Consider the following 16779-nt stretch of genomic DNA (forward strand, 5'->3'; position numbering starts at 1 on the left):
ATTCTCCAGTTACAGATCTTCTCTTTTTGTATTTCTTCCTGTTTTCCGTATTTACTAATAAGAAAATTCTCCTGTTCAGGAATGCCCAAGCGCCTCCCCCCAGGGTTCCCTGCAGGCCAGGCTAACCAGAACTTCCTGCAAGGTCAGGTGCCTTCCACAGCTCCAGGAGCAGCAGGGAACAGCGGAGCTCCGCAGCTGCAAACCAGCCAGAACGTGCAGCACACAGGTCTGACTGCAGTGGGCTGTTCTCAGCTTTTTCCTTTCGGAGCACGTGATGCTTTTACCTGTGTTACACAGATCCCAAACCATAAACTCTTGCCATGAGCAGGGAGTTGCTGGCTGGGACTGCAGCAACATTCTGTGTGTATTGATGGATAAGGACAAGAAAAGCATGAGCTGCTCATGTTTCTCAAAAACCCAGATATTGCTGATGAATACTGTGGTCCTGGGATCCAGAAGTAGCTGTTAAGAAGCTGAATGGAAGTAGCATTGAAATTTGGAGGCAGGGAGTAATAAAGATACAATACAAAAAGAATTTCCTGTCCAGAAAAAAAGGTGTAATTATCTTAGAAGCACAATAACAAAATAATCTTGTTCTGCTTTGAAAAAAAAATGTTATTAATTCCTTGGAAAGCTTTGGGAGTCTGCTTACAGTGTGAAAATTAAATCTTTAGTTCACAAATGTCTCCTTTTAACAATTCAGTTAGTCTTTTGTCTGGACTGTGGAAACCTTGATACTCATTTCATCAGGACTCCATGTGCATTTATTCTTTAACCCATTATCACATAACCTCAGGGTTTGAAGCTTGTTTTGGTTGGGAGTTACTCTGCTGAGTTAGGTGACACTGTGGAAGATTTTCAAACTTAGGCACAGATAACAACTGAAATTAAGTTTCTGTTCTGTCTTCTGCAGTGGGGTGTGTGGGGGGGTGCCAGTCCAAGTGTTTATTTTGAGTTGTATGATGTTCAGTTCTGTCAACAAACATATATCTGTAGCATCAAATATTGCATTCCAGAACTGCAAATATGTGAGATATTTCAGTTCATTGGAAAAGGAAGGAAAATGATTCTGGAGTACTTACTCAAAATCAAAAGGTGTGAAAACTTTTACACCAATTAGTCTCTTACTGCTGTTTTCTTTTTATTTTCTTAAGGTGGCCAAGGATCTGGACCTCCTCAAACTCAGTTGCAAGCAGCACATGGCCCACCAAACATGATGCAGACTAATCTAATGGGTCTCCATGGAAACATGAACAACCAGCAGGCTGGTGCTGCTGGGGTGCCACAGGTTAACATGGGCAACATGCAGGGGCAGCCTCAGCAAGGACCACAGTCCCAGCTCATGGGGATGCACCAGCAAATCGTGTCCTCTCAGGGACAGATGGTGAACATTCAGGCTCAGGGATCACTGAACCCTCAAAACCAGATGATACTTTCTCGAACTCAGCTCATGCCACAAGGCCAAATGATGGTGACACCACAAAACCAAAATCTTGGTCCTTCTCCCCAAAGGATGACCCCACCCAAACAGATGATTCCCCAGCAGGGACAGCAGATGATGTCCACACACAATCAGATGATGGGACCTCAGGGCCAGGTCTTGCTGCAGCAAAACTCAATGATGGAACAGATGATGACCACTCAGATGCAAGGAAATAAACAGCCTTTTAGTACTCAAAACCAGTCCAATGTTATGACGGGGCCAGCTCAACTGATGAGAGGACCAACACCAAACATGCAAGGAAACATGGTGCAGTTCACTGGGCAGATGATGGCACAGCAAGGCCCTGTGAATGGGAACCCTTCTCAGGTGATGGGAATTCAGGGGCAAGTTTTAAGACCCACTGGACCTGGTCCTCACATATCTCAGCAGCTTGGGGACACTACTCCTGCAACAAATAACGATGTGAACTTGACACAGATGTTACCTGAGGTTCCTGTGCAGCAGCCAAACATGGTGCCTTCTCATATGCAAGGAATGCAAGGAAACAACAATTCAGGGAGTCATTTCTCTGGCCATGGGCTGCCTTTCAATCCAGGGTTTAGTGGAACACCAAATGGGAATCAGGTTTCCTGTGGGCAGAATCCTGTGTTTCCTGTCAATAAAGATGTGACGCTCACAAGTCCACTCTTGGTTAACCTTCTCCAAAGCGATATATCAGCAGGACACTTTGGTGTGAACAACAAACAAAATAATCAGAATGCCAACAAGCCAAAGAAGAAGAAGCCCCCAAGGAAGAAGAAAAATAATCAACAGCTAGAACAAACAACGTAGGTTTAACATTACAGTGTTTTTTATAAAGGGCGTGGGGAAGCTCCACAGACACCTTGTCAATATTTTATCAGCAAGTAATGGGTGAGAAAGGACCTGTATTAATTCATGTTGTAGCAATTTCTTGCAAGAGTTACTCTCAAGAGTCTGTCATTGGAATATTTGTTCAAGATTAAAAATAGCATTCAAATATCCAAATTCAGTTATAAACCCAGTTATACCGACATTGTTCCTTACCTTTACTGGGTGAAGGAAGTTTAGCATGTGGCCCTTGGTGCCACAGCCCTTGGAAGAGGAGGCTGCCTTTTTTGAGCAGTCTCACAGCCAGAATCAAAGAAGTACTTTCAGAAGAGTTAGAAGCCTCCATAAACATGTGCAGGAGAAATTTTTGGGGGTTGTTTCCTGAATTATGTGCATATCCTGACACATTTCTGCCTGGAATTGAGCTGGACTTCTCTATTAGTTGAGGCTGCAGCTAGAATTTAGAGGAAGAAACCTGGTACTTGCTGGGTGTGAGGTTAACAGGTCCAAGCAGTGCTGATCTTCCTGGCCTAGCAGAGATCAGGAAGTTTAAGAACCCCCACAACTCTTGAGAGGGAGGAGGCAAATGAATCCTATTGGAAGATAATGAATGTATGTGCCTGTTTAGTGGAAATACAGGATTGCAGAATCTCTTCTTTCCTCTTTGGCCAGTGTATTCTTCTTTGGCCAGCTGTGCTGCAACCATTTGCCACTGACAGTCTCTGCTAACGCCAGCACAGGGTAGATCCTGGTGCTGGGCCATTGTTCATCTTAAATGGTGAAGGCAGATGCACTATATCTAATTATCCTGATGCTGCAGGTGAGCCCCAGGGGCATTGACAGGAATCCCCCTGATGAAATTTCTGGGGATTGTTTTCAGTTTGCTTCAGAAAAATGCAAACACTTAGCACATAAAATTATAACAGAGGAATGTCCAAATATCAAAATCAAATTCTTAAAACCAAACAAAAAGGTAACAATGGCACATTAAGCTCCTAATGTGGCTCTGGTTCCACCAGTCCCGCTCTTTTGAATGATTGTTATCTCTTTAACCTGAAGCCTTTCCCAGGGACACATGTCCAGTTCAGTGCCAAGAAAAGATTGCATCAAGTACTAGGCAACTGTTTGATGTTTTCATTTTTCCCTTGATAACCAGTGCGCAGCCCCAACCTGCATTTTCTGCACAATGTCAAGATTCCTTCATGAAGATGAAATTAATAATCTCATGAACATTTTAATTCTGGACTGAAACAACTCACATCATCTATAGCAAGTGATCTTTTGTGACACTCATTGATTGGCTTTACTAGTACAAAAATAAAATGCAGAAATGCTGTAAGGTAAAGCAAAACATGCTAATTTAATAGGCCATGAAAAAGCTTTTCAAATACCTGCTGTGTAGGTGGCTACAATCATGCTGTGAGGAGGAGGACAGTCTGTGGCCAGCTGTGGAAATCTGGGTAAATTTACTTGGCCAGAATCAAGGGGTCAGCATGTGGCTGATCTGCAGCTCCAGCATGACTTGGAAACAGTAACACAGACACAAGCTCCTCCAGTCCAAATAGATTCCAATAAAATAATAGTAACCACTGCTGTGGTAAGTGCCTTGCCATGGAAGTGACAGGATTCAGAGGAAGCAGAAGAGGTGACATTGTCTTCTGAAGAGAAAATCCATTAATCATTAAAAAAAACCTTGTTAGGACTTTGTTTTCATTGGTCTTACTGATGAGCACCCAGCCTCAGTGTGGCTTGGGAATATCAGTAAATGGATCTGTCTCTCTCCTCTGAGCTCCACAAAGCCCCACAAGACTATTTGCATATTAAAAAGTTTTCACAATAGAGGAAGCCTAAATTGCAGCTTTTCTATTGAACTATGGCAGCTCAATTCTAGCTCCCAAATAAGGCTTTGAATCAGATTTCTGTGTAATTAACAAAGGAAATACCCCTTTGTACTTCGTACTCTGTTACTTGACTTTTCAGTGCATATTCTCTGCCATTGCCACCTGCAGAATGTTGTTCTGATATGGGCAAGCATTTTGGCTCTAAATGGGCTGTATCCTTGCAGAAGCATTCAGAAGGGAGACGTTCTCATAAATGTTTCTGAGAGTATTCTCCAGCAAAAGGAAGGTGACTGCAGTGAAAGGTGTCTGTAATATTTTCCTGCCTTGGATTTGCGGATTCTTTTAAATCCAATTGGGTCACTTCCTTGGGCATCAGGAGCAAATAAGATGCTTTCCAGCTTCCTCTCTGTCGTTCTTCCTCAGAAATTTTAGAATTCAGAGCAGCAAACCTTGTGTGGAAATGCAGCTAATTTGATAAACACGTGAAAAAGAAATAATTTCTGAGAAGTAATAATATGGTAACAAAAATACCATTAGTAATATAGTTTAGAGACTGAGAATATTGGAATGTAAATAGGATAAGTGAGCTATTGAAAAAGCTTATTCAGCCAAGTCTAAAATAGTTTTAAGGGTTTGCTTAATTGAGCAGCTCAGCACTGGAATGAAACCCAGGACTTTTTGGAGGAGTAGGTTCTTTAAAAGTGTTAGTATGTGTGTTCTGAATCTGAAGACTGTAGGGAATGGCAGGTAAAGTGAGGAGCAAGATGCTGGATGAAATGGGATTGTGGGTCAAATGCATTTGTTAATTCTATTAAATCCATGCACAAACAAGCAGTTGTTTCCACGTTCCCCTGTGCACAGGCCATGAACAACATCCCCTGTGCTGCTAGAAAGAACCTTAACCCTCTGGGTGAGGTCCCAGCTGGCATTTGGGTTTGCAGGGTGCAGAGCAGGTGGGGACAGCACTGTGGGACCAAGAGGTGTTTCTGCAGCAGACCTAGAGTGTTGCACCGTGGGTGACAGTCCCAGTGCTCTGGGCAATGCTCCTCATGCAGCAGCAGAGGACCAGCCTTTCTGTGCCACAGGAGCTGTTGCAGAGCACTGAACTGAGCCAGCAAGGCTGGCTCTGCCACATCTGTACTGCCATTTTATGTTTGCTCACCTTGGTACAGCAGCTGCCACCTTTTTTGTTTGGTTGATTTGGTTTGGGTTCTCTCTCTGCTCTGACAAGGGATTTTGTATCTGAAGGTTGTACTCAAGAATGAAGCTGGTGGAGCAGAAGGTTTGCTCATGACAGTCCAGACTGTGCCTGATGTGCAGTTACGTTTTTATATTTTTTACATTCAAAGCAATAGAAAAGAAGAATAAATACAGAATATTTTGTTCCTGTTACACAAACCTCATCTTGTAATTCATATTCATAATTTGGGGGCGGGGGGGAGTTTTGATAAGTGGTGGTTGCTAAACATGCCCAGTGAATTTCAGCTACATTCAAATGATGTTTAAATTTTTCAGCAACGACAGCAACAGTCTTTCCTACCATAACTGCTCTTTGTGAGCACACCAACCTCAGGTCTGTTTTGCCAGGTTTGCACAGCTGCCCAATCAGATCTGTCTGGCAGGAGGTGCTTGCTAAGCATCTGTTTTGCCCCAGTATTGTTTTCCCATGTTAAACCTGCCTGTGCACTGTGCTCTGTATCGGCTTTTAGCTCATCTTTAACTGTTGCATTTCTAATCTCCCACTATTATAAATAAACCATAAATAGCAAAATTACAAATTTGAGATGTATTCACAGTTTTAGGCAGTTCTTTCAGTCCACGTAACTGGCACGTGCACCAAAGGCTGCAGCTCCTCTGAGTGATTTTGCTGCCAGAATTTTTGTTCCTTTGTGGCTGCTCATATAACGCTCTGGGGCATATCTGTGCATTTGCCAGTTTTCATCAGATTCATTGGTAGAGGCATGTAAGTCTACACCACCTGCCTCCCAAAAATTGGTGGTGTGCTGGATTAGACACAGAGTTTCACTCCAGCTGCTTCCCTTGGCAGTCCTTGCCCTCGGCAGCAGTGCTTGGAACAGCTCTGTGTTTGCCCCATTTCTCTCCTTTCATCCCTTCTGGTTTATGTTCTTCCCAGTTGTGACCCACAAACCCAGGGATTTCCAGTCATTTTTGAATGTTGATTAGGTAGCTGATAGAAAATTCAGACAGGCCAAGGGCTCTCTGTGTCAGCTCTACAGATGCCAGAAACTGCTACTCTCAAGGAAAATTAAATAGAATAGATCTCTCCACCCTTAGGTACTTCAAATTCTTATTTTGCTGGAAATATCTTTTCTCTGTGGCATTTCTGCATGATTCTGCCTCTCTCTGTTGCCAGTCTCTGTGGAACTTACTCTGGTCTCTTTAATTTTAGCTTAGAACCTTTCTTATGTAGATCTCCCCACAGCCTTCTTATATTCATGCAGATGATAAGCAGTTAAGGTCTCCTACTCTTCATCCCTCTTTATTTCACATTTTCTGACCATATATATTAATAGCTATAGCAATTTGGGGGTTTTCTAAGTCTGCAAAAGCTGTCTTGTTTCAGTGGAGGTATTGGGCATTGAGTCTGAGCCATTTTAAATTGTCCTAGAGACTCTCCTGGAGCATCAGGTTACCCCAGGAGAAGGACTTGGGGGATGAAAAAGTGAGCGTGAGCCAGCAATGTACATGCACAGCCTGGAACACCCTGTTGTCCTGGGCTCATCCCACAGTGGGGGCAGCAAGGGAGGGGGGATTCTGCCCTTCTGCCCCACTCAGGTGAGACCCCACCTGCAGAGCTGCCTCCAGCTCTGGGATACAAGAAGGATGTGGGGCTGTTGGAGCGAGTCCAGAGAAGGCCACAGATGCTCCAGGTCTGGAGCCCCTCTGGTCTGGAGCCTGGCTGGGAGAGCTGGGGGTGTCCAGCTGGGGAAGAGAAGGCTCCAGGGAGATCTGAGAGCCCATTCCAATGCCTGAAGGGACTCCAGGAGAGCTGAAGGGGGACTTGGGACAAGGACCTGGAGTGACAGGACAAGAGGAAATGGCTTCCCACTGACAGGGGGCAGGGTTAGATGGGATGCTGGGAGAAAATTCCTCCCTGTAAGGCTGGAGAGGCTCTGGCAGAGGCTGCCCAGAGAAGCTGTGGCTGCCCCATCCCTGGGAGTGTCCCAGGCCAGGACACTGTGCTTGGGCAACCTGGAGCAACCTGGGCTGGTTGAAGGTGTCCCTGCCCATAGCATGGGTGGAACAAGATGAGTTTTAAGGTCTATTCCAACCCAGGCCAGTGTGGGGCCACTCAGGGAGTGTCAGTACCACAGAGAGGTCAGTGCTCTGTAGTGTCACTGCAGTGTCTGACATGTCAGTGCAGTTTTGCTGTGATGGTATTGGAGGTCTCTTGGTCTGATACCCCGAGCAAGTAACTTCTGGAAGAAACAGTGCTACCTTTAAAATAAATTAAAAATGCATCTTCCCACTGCACTTGCTTATTTATACAGGTGTCATTCCAGCCTGTTTGGCTGGAATAGATATATAGCTTTATTATGTGGAATATCCATTGGCATTGTCCTAGTTATAAAACTCAGATTACAGGTAGAAATAAATGTTTTGAGATCAGTAGAGCACCAGGCAATTTGTTTCCTTTTCTGTGGTATTTTAGGCAAAGACTATACACAGACCTGGGATCTCTGTTCCAGTTTGGCATGTTACATGTGAGGCATTTCACTGGGTTATTCCAGGTCTGTGGGAAGTGTTAGGAATTAACTGAGTACTTAGTTATAGAAGCAGAAATCAAGTGCTGATGTAAGGACTGAATTTTAATTGCAGTTATTTTTCTTTCAGTTCTTCAGAACCACGTCCAGCTGGCCTGGAGGAAAGTGATCAGTCATCGATGTCTGGAGACCAAGGAATGAATTTAGAGAAGTCAGGCCCTAAACTCTCAGATTTTGCAAGTAGGCCACCAGGTAGGAGGATTTTTCCATGGATTATGTCAATGTAATCACTATAGGAGGTCTTTTAATCTTTGTGACAGTTCTATTTTATTTGTGCTATCACACATTCAAGTTCAAACCTTTCTCCTAGGAAGTAATTGGTACCATTGTTCAAGTGTTCTCTGAATTAGCTCAAAATGAAGAGGTGGTCAGGTTCTTCTGTATCAACTTGCAGGTATTCTTACTGAATACTGCAGAGTTACTCAGCAATAACATAATTCCTAAAAAAAATTTATATTTCTGGATGTACTACAGGCCAATGTCTTAAAAATTTAGCATTTTTGCTGATTTTTGAGAAGAAATGGGCGTTGTGGTTGGAATTCTGCTTTGCATGTAGAGAGGATTAAATCTAAAGTCTGCAATAGGATTTCTGTTATAAATCACACAAGTGGTTCTTAACACTGTTTTTGGCCAAGTACTACATGGCAGGTTCTGCTTTGTACACTAAAGATGTCAGGTGTGCAGCAGATACACTGGTCGATGACCCTCAGGGGCTGTTAAACTCTTGAGTTTGTTTTAAGGAGTATTAATTAGTGAAAGTGCAGCTCTGCATTTGTCAGTGAAAGCAAGCCCATGGGCTGTTGCAAAGACTTTTCAGGTGGCCTGAATCTGGGTTAACAGCTGATACAATACAGTAAGGGATCTCCACTTAAATCCTACACAAGTCATACATTAAACAAAAATATTTTTATGAATTAAATAAAGTTTTTGGCTTTGTTTGCATAGCCTGTTCTGTTAATGTGGCTCTCACCCCAGCTCCAGGCTGTATTTCTATCTAATCCTGTTTGTTTCTGAAATCTTTCTTCTCCTGATCTTTAGTTGGTTTTAATGAATGTGTCATCCTGTTGTCTCAGGTTATCCATCTCAGCCAGTGGAGCAAAGGCCACTTCAGCAGATGCCACCTCAGCTCATGCCACACACACAGCAGCCCCAGCCCCAGCCCCAGCAGCAGCAGCAGCCCCAGCCAACCCCACAGCCAGCCCAGGCAGCCCCACAGACACCGCAGCAGCAGCAGCAGATGATGATGATGCTGATGATGCAGCAGGATCCCAAATCAGTCAGGCTGCCTGTACCACAAGGAGTTCACCCCCCCAGAGGGCCTCTGAACCCAGATGCTCAGCGAATGCCGATGCAGCAGAGTGGGAACATGCCAGTAATGGTGAACCTCCAAGGGCCTGGATCGGTGCCTCCATCCCCTGATAAACAAAGAATGGCCTTGACAGGCAATCCTCCTATGGGAAATAATGCAAGAAAAATGGTTTATCCGGATAATGTACAGAACCCTTCCAGCTCACCCCTCAGAGAGGTTTCCTCGGTGTCCTCAATTCCAGAAGGAGGTGGAGCTGAGGGCCCCCCAACATCAGGAGCTCAGAATAATTTGACATCTCATTTAGTAGTTTCACAGAACCAATTAATGATGACAGGACCCAAGCCTGGACCATCCCCACTTTCAGCTGCCCAAGGTTCAAGCCCCCAGCAGCAGTCTAGTTCTTTGCCTAGTGCTCTTACACACCATTTTCCAAATGTTGCAGCCCCATCCCAAACTTCAAGGCCTAAAACCCCAAACAGAGCAAGCCCAAGGCCGTACTACCCTCAGACTCCCAATAACCGTCCACCTAGCACAGAACCCTCAGAAATCAGCTTGTCTCCAGAGAGGCTCAATGCTTCTATAGCTGGTCTGTTCCCTCCCCAGATCAATATTCCTTTACCTCCCAGGCCTAATCTCAACAGAGGATTTGATCAGCAGGGTCTGAATCCCACTACTTTAAAGGCCATTGGACAAGCCCCATCAAATCTCACAATTAACAATCAGTCTAGTTTTACTGCCTCACAGTCACACAAACTGGAGGGTGTGGTCATTAATTCAGGCAAACAAACCAATGCTGGAGGAACAAAGAGAGCAAGCCCAAGCAATAGTCGAAGGTCCAGTCCTGGATCCAGTAGGAAAACTACACCAAGCCCTGGCAGACAGAATTCAAAAGCAGCTAAATTATCATTGACAACTCCGCAGAATCCGTCTCTCTTGCAGAACATGGAATTACAAAGAAATATGATGGTTGGGCCCACTTCTTTGCCAACACCTGTGACAACAAGTTTTCAAAATAATCCTGTGCAAAGTAACCAGAATCCTGTGATTTCTGTACCTGCTGTGACTGGCATCCCTGAAGACAATAAAGAGACCCTTAGTGTGTCTCAAGATACCGAGAGCCAAAGTGCACAAGGTGTCCAAGGTAACAAAGACCAGCCCAGTATTGAACTGAAAGGTATCCCTACTCCAGAAATGAAAGTGGTGGTTCCAGAAGAACAGCCAAAAAAAGATGGGCAAGGCTTAGACACTGGCAAGCTTCCAGTCGTGGAGGAAACTAAAACCATGGTATCTCCAGCTATGAGGGAGGCCCCAACTTCTTTAAGTCAACTTCTTGACAATTCTGGAGCTCCTAATGTAACCATTAAGCCCCCTGGTCTGACTGGTCTTGAAATGGCACCAATAGTCACCACTGGTGAGGAGCTAAAGAAGATAGCTGTTATTCCTCCACTGCAGGATTCATCCCTGAGCAAGGAGTCATCTAATTCCCTTAACTTGCCTCAAAATAATGAGCTTTGTCCAAATCCAGGGCACCAGGAATTGGGAGAAGTAAACTCAAGTGTGCCACAGAGTGTTCCACCAGTCATGCAGAGACCTGTCAGCTCTTCTTCTATTTCAGGCCCTTTACCCCCCAACCAGATAACAGTTTTTGTAACATCCAACCCTATTACATCTGCTGCTAATACATCAGCTCCGTTGCCCTCTCACTTGCAACCTGCATTAGTGTCCACTGTTGTCACAATGCCCAGTGTGGGGAACAAAGTGATGGTTTCGGAGGGACAGTCGGCAGTTCAGTCCAATGCGCGGCCACAGTTCATTACACCCGTGTTTATAAACTCATCCTCAATAATTCAGGTTATGAAGGGCTCTCAGTCCAGCACAATTCCAGCAGCCCCCATGACTTCTAACTCCAGCCTGATGCCTCAGTCGGTTGCAGTTGTTGGTCCTTTGCATATCCCACAGAGTATCAAGTTCTCCTCCGGGTCTGCTCCTCCCAGCACGTCATCCAGCAGTCCTGTGTCCAGTATTCCCACCAGCAGGTCACTGGTTCTGAATCCCTTGGCATCTCCTGTTCAGCTGCCACCTTCTGCTACAACTTCTTCTGGTGTTGCTTCACACCTTCCTGCTCAGCAAGTCAAGGACTTCAGTCCAGAGGAGCCTTCCCAAGGTGGTGGGTCGGGTGACCAGAGCTCTGTGTCGGCAGTGCAGTCGGGACCTGTTGTTTCACCTCTGCTTTCGAGCAGCCCGGGATCTGGGAACAGGCGCAGCCCGGTTTCCTCAAGCAAGGGAAAGGGAAAAGTAGACAAGATTGGCCAACTCTTGCTGACTAAGGCATGCAAGAAAGTCACTGGCTCCCTGGAGAAAGGGGAAGAACAGTATGCTTTGGATGGAGAAGCAGAAGGTCAGGGACTAGAAACATCGGCCCCAAACACTTTGGGAACGGAGCAACCACCAGCAGAACTAGATAACAAAGCGGTGCCCCCTCCAGCCCCCAGTCTAACAAAACAGAGCACTTCTGGGCCTGGCAGCTCGAGCGTCAGCCCCGCGGCCGCCGCTCCCGCCTGCGCGTCCCCGAGCGCCCCCGGGAGCGCGCCCACCCCCGGACCCGCCGCGGCCCCGGCAGGAGCCCCCCCGGAGCCCCCGAGCAGCGCGGCCCCCGCCGAGCCCCCCGCGGGGCCGGGCGCGGAGGACACGGCGGCGAACCAGGAGCTGCTGCAGAGCGCAGGTAAGTGCAGCGCTGCCCGTGCCAGGGAAGAAACGGGATTGCTGCTGTAAATTCCCGAATTTCCATGAACATCACAAAACGCAGGCACTGCAGGCAAGGCTGTCGCTGCTTTTTGATTTCTAATATTCGAGTGATAGACAGGCTGGTATTCCAAGATTCAAGTTCCAGAAGTTTTCTTTCAGTTTAAGCAGTTTCTGTTTAAGTGGGGTACTTGTCATGAACATGGGATACAAGAACAGAGGAGTAAGTGTTGGAAGCAGGGAGAAAAAGTGGATGCATCAGTAATGACAAGTATTTAAGGTGCCTTTTATACTGGTGTTCTGCTTTGGTCTTGTCAGAGATTTTTTTTTTTGTAAATTATTTCAATTTATTGATTTATTATATTTTTAATTAATCCTAATAATACTACTTCCATCTTCAAATAACCTTAATCCTCAAGGGAAATGATTGGATAACCTCCAGAAGACAAAAAACCCCAAACCCACACCAAATCCCCTTTTGTCTGGGGATAAACTTTAATGCTTATTTCAGAGAAATTTCTGAAAAAGTGATTAGAATTGCATCTAATTTAAAAACATAAAATATCTTCACATCTGAGCTGCTTTCTGCTTTGTTAATTTGAGCATCTGGCAGACTTTACATATGACATTGCTGCTATTTCTCAATGCCATTTTTAATCTATTGAATATGGTGTAGAAATAAACCCATCACTCTTTAAGTGAACTGAGTGTCTGTTCTGTTTTACAACATGAAATAGACACAGAAGACAAAAATGGAAAATAAAATCCACAGAAGTCAGGGGAACTGAGGACTTCAGCCTGAGTGTGACATTGCCTGTGGCTGTGGGATGTTTTAGCTGTTTGAAACTGGAAAATGAAGGCTTTGAGCTTCACAGAATTAGAGTTCTGGTTTTTTAGGGGAAAATGAAAGTGCATATTTTTTATTTAAACAGGAATGTTTAATTTTTTGTCTTCTTGTTTTCTATAAGCTTATTAACATCTATAAGAGAAGACTAGAAAGGATTAGTGCAACAAAAATTATTTTTCCATCTTACTTTTTTTACTTGGCAACCTGAGAGTTTTTAAGTGGCATCATCTTTCTGCCAAAGGACTTCAAGGGTGACTCTGGAGTATATTTTACTCTTTAACTGAAAGAGTGAGGGCATTGGTTTATTAACAAAGATGCTATTTCACCCCAGAACTTCTATTGGAATGAGCATTAAAATGAGAAACTAAACTATTCAATTTCTAGGACTTCCTGTAATTTCTCAGTCTGCTGAAGAATCGTGACCTTTGAAAATGTGGTTTATATACTTAATTTCATCACTTATCCTACTTTGAGAAAACTTGCCTGGGAGGGTTCTGCCAAAGTTTGACCTAAAAGGGAGGTGTGTGTGGTGGGGGGGAAGTGGAGGGTAGGTTAAAAAATAAATATTGCATCTCTAAACACCAAAACAGAGTCGGCTGCGACACAGAGAATTCTGTACCAGCAGCCCAGTCTCACAACAGGAACTCCTTTGACTCCCTTTGACAATAATACTTTTTCCCTCCACTTTTATTCTAGCATCCTCTCAACATTTAACACAGAAAAAAAGTTCAGTTGCAACATCAGAAAGTACTGTTCAAAGAACAGGTAAATCCTTCTTCGGAAAAGCAGAAGAGAGTGAACTAAACCCTTTATGTTTGGAACTGAAAATGCATTTATTTGAATGCATATTCAGTGGTCACTGATGTGCTGGGTAGTCTGGGGCTTTAGTGGGGAGGTTGTTACTATTTGTGCTTTTGGGATGTTTCCTGTGCTTTAGAAGTCTCCAAAGCCTTGTGGGAGATTCAGCATGAGATCAAGTAAAACAAGAAAAAATCACCAAGGAAGTTTTTTGATACTCAGTGATAAACAGTAGGGAATTAATTTGTAACAATACGTTGTGTCTGAGTTTTGAAGTTCTGTTCAGTGCTAATAGGAGGGTTTTTTACATCACACCATTCTGAATATATCTCCAAAAGCCTTGCTGGTAGTGTGTTTTAGAATTACAACCCTTTTTTTTCTGTTCACCTTTTAATGCCCCCTCAGCAGAGTTGGTTTCAAGATGGAGCCCTGGCAGATGACTTTTTGGTGTTGCCACCCATTATCATGATGTTTCACCATCAGTTTTGGGGTACTTTGAAAAAGTAGTTCCCCAGTTGAGTAGGGATAATGGATAGATGTGGGCTTGCTTCTGGGAAGTGCCACTCTCCATCCATTTGCCATCTCTAATCTGATTAGAAGTAGAGTTTTCAGGAAGTGAAAACTGTGCTAAATTGTTTTCTTTGAACTTCCACTAAAACAAAGTCTGGTTGTACCCCATGTTGATTGACATCTGACTCATGGCCCAGTGCTGCTCCAGCTGTATTGGAGAGTTCCTGCTGGGAGGGAGCACTGGTTTTATCCATTTTTTGCTATTGGATATTCTCACTGTTCATTTTTTGGATAGGAAGAAAGGGAATTCTTTCCTTGTGTTGCTTAGGCTGTTCTGCCTTTGTTCCCAAGACATCTGTTTTTCCCAGATGGTGCTATATCCATTTACACTGAAGAGGCTGATGTTCCAACACTGCAAATTTACCCTAAGAGGACAGATATTATCCATTTTCTTACTTTTTTTACACTTTTATTCCTTGTACATACTCTAGCAAACTTTGGGTGCTAAATGGATCTCAAAGGCAAAGCCCCAGTTTGTGCCCTGCTGTTCCCAGGTCTGACTGGGAGGGGCTGAGCTGGAGCTCCCAGTTTGTGCCCTGCTGTCCCCAGGTCTGACTGGGAGGGGCTGAGCTGGAGCTCCCAGTTTGTGCCCCGCTGTCCCCAGGTCTGACTGGGAGGGGCTGAGCTGGAGCTCCCAGTTTGTGCCCTGCTGTCCCCAGGTCTGACTGGGAGGGGCTGAGCTGGAGCTCCCAGTTTGTGCCCCGCTGTCCCCAGCTCTGACTGGGAGGGGCTGAGCTGGAGCTCCCAGTTTGTGCCCTGCTGTCCCCAGGTCTGACTGGGAGGGGCTGAGCTGGAGCTCCCAGTTTGTGCCCCGCTGTCCCCAGCTCTGACTGGGAGGGGCTGAGCTGGAGCTCCCAGTTTGTGCCCCGCTGTCCCCAGCTCTGACTGGGAGGGACTGAGCTGGAATTCACTGTGGGTAACGTGACAAACACAGGGAGTTCATCTGTGACATTGCAGTGGCCACCCCCAGATCTGTGACAGTTTCTCACATGAAGGGCTCTGTTCAGGTACAGACCCTCCCTCTCAACGAAGGATCTGCTGGATATGGGGAGAATTAAAAGATGGACAGTAAAAAGACGTGGCATTTTATATGCTGGAAAGGAGAGCTGATTATTGAGGTGAAGACTCCAAAGGAAACCTGACCTGTATGTGAGAGAGAGAGAGAGAGAAGGCAGGTCAGACTCTCTTTGCAACATCTCCCCTGAGATTTCCTCCAGTTCTGTACAAATATAATTGGACTTCATAAATTTGTCTTCTTCTGCATTAGAAGATACTGCTGAGACACAGTTGGGTTAAGGCAAAATTTTACATTCATAAGAGCCAGATGAGTATTTTTAAATTAGTTTAAACCTCATAAAACCTAGAAGTTTCAGAAAAAATAAACTGTCTAAAATGGAATTTAAAAAAGGAAGAAAAGTGTAGCCCTTGTCAGGGAGTTTCTCTGCAGTTTTTTTCTGCAGGGTTTTAACTTCCCTGTCTCAGCTGGTGCAGGCTGTAATCAGGCTTTGCCCATATGGTATTTGATAGATTGACATGCTTTGCTTTGACAGTTTATTCTTCAGACCTAATAGAAAAATGTGAGCTAGTCATGCCTTGTCAGCAGGTATGTACTGCTACAGCAAACTTTAAAATTATCTTTTTCTCTTGTAGAACTTGAGACAAATGCTGCAGTAGTTGCTGGTCAAAGGTAAGGAGATAGTTTGTGTAGATTCAGAGTAGATGTAGCTTTCTTGGAGAAAATCCCTTTCTCTTTGCTTCAGTTGCTCAACTTCTACTGCTTTTCATTTTCTTGGCCATACCCTTTTCTTTCCTGTTAAAAAAATCAGCTGAGTGTTCCACACCATTGCTGAAATGTAGAATGTAAGGTAACTTTTTTCCCAGTCTGTATTTTGGGCAGTGTTTCCTTTCATCCCTTCAGGCCTGGATGTTTCATGTCCTGGAAGGATCTTGGTGGTTCCACAACAAATCGAAACTAAACCTCCAAAGCCTGCACTTTAGCTGCTTTGTGAATTTTTGTTTTCTGAAAGGAAGTCTTTCAAAAGTTTGTTGTTCTGCTGCCTTCATGATTGTTTTCAACAGTTTTTCTCTATTTGCTTGTTGACAGTTTGCCAAAACCTGGTTGGAAAGTCATGTAGAAACTTCATGTTGTCCTGGTTAAGACATTCAGTAATTAAAAGACCATATTTCAAATGATTGTGTTCTGTCAGAAGAAAATGGCAGTTTTGAAGATCTACTTTTGTAAGATTCTAAACACACTGGGTGTTGGTTTTGGCTGAACTGTGCTGGCACAGCCTCAGGTTTGGATCCTGCCCTCGTCAGCAGAGTCACCCCCTGAGCCAGGGCAAGAGGTGCAGCCACCCCAAGGGGTTCCTCAGAGTGTCTCCCTTTGTAAGGGAGGGAACAGAGGACACTTCCTCAGATCAGGAATGACTCTGAAAGGAATATTTAATGGTATTTACCTTCATGTGGATTGGCATCATTTGAGTTGTATCAAAGAAGAAATTTCACAGGAAGTTTTCTTCAGGGTAGAATTTTTCTGAAAAGCTGAAGGTGGGACAATTCACAGTTGAGCAGATTCTCCAGATGAAGTGTCC

General features: G+C 44.5%; 1 protein-coding gene across 4 annotated transcripts in view; it reads left to right on the forward strand.

The window, feature by feature from the left end:
- The window catches only part of NCOA6 (nuclear receptor coactivator 6), a 45020-nt gene that overhangs the window by 22608 nt on the left and 5633 nt on the right, over positions 1 to 16779 (forward strand). For 3 of the 4 annotated variants that reach the window (XM_071573221.1, XM_071573224.1, XM_071573222.1), the window contains exons 9-14: positions 80 to 226; positions 1155 to 2271; positions 7990 to 8111; positions 8993 to 11950; positions 13514 to 13582; positions 15836 to 15872. In XM_071573221.1, the coding sequence (XP_071429322.1) occupies positions 80 to 226; positions 1155 to 2271; positions 7990 to 8111; positions 8993 to 11950; positions 13514 to 13582; positions 15836 to 15872 (4450 nt within the window). The remainder of the gene's footprint in view (positions 1 to 79; positions 227 to 1154; positions 2272 to 7989; positions 8112 to 8992; positions 11951 to 13513; positions 13583 to 15835; positions 15873 to 16779) is intronic. The other variant, XM_071573223.1, reaches the window with a different exon arrangement.

Source organism: Pithys albifrons, chromosome 18 (assembly GCF_047495875.1).
Source record: "Pithys albifrons albifrons isolate INPA30051 chromosome 18, PitAlb_v1, whole genome shotgun sequence".
NCBI classification, from domain to species: domain Eukaryota; kingdom Metazoa; phylum Chordata; class Aves; order Passeriformes; family Thamnophilidae; genus Pithys; species Pithys albifrons.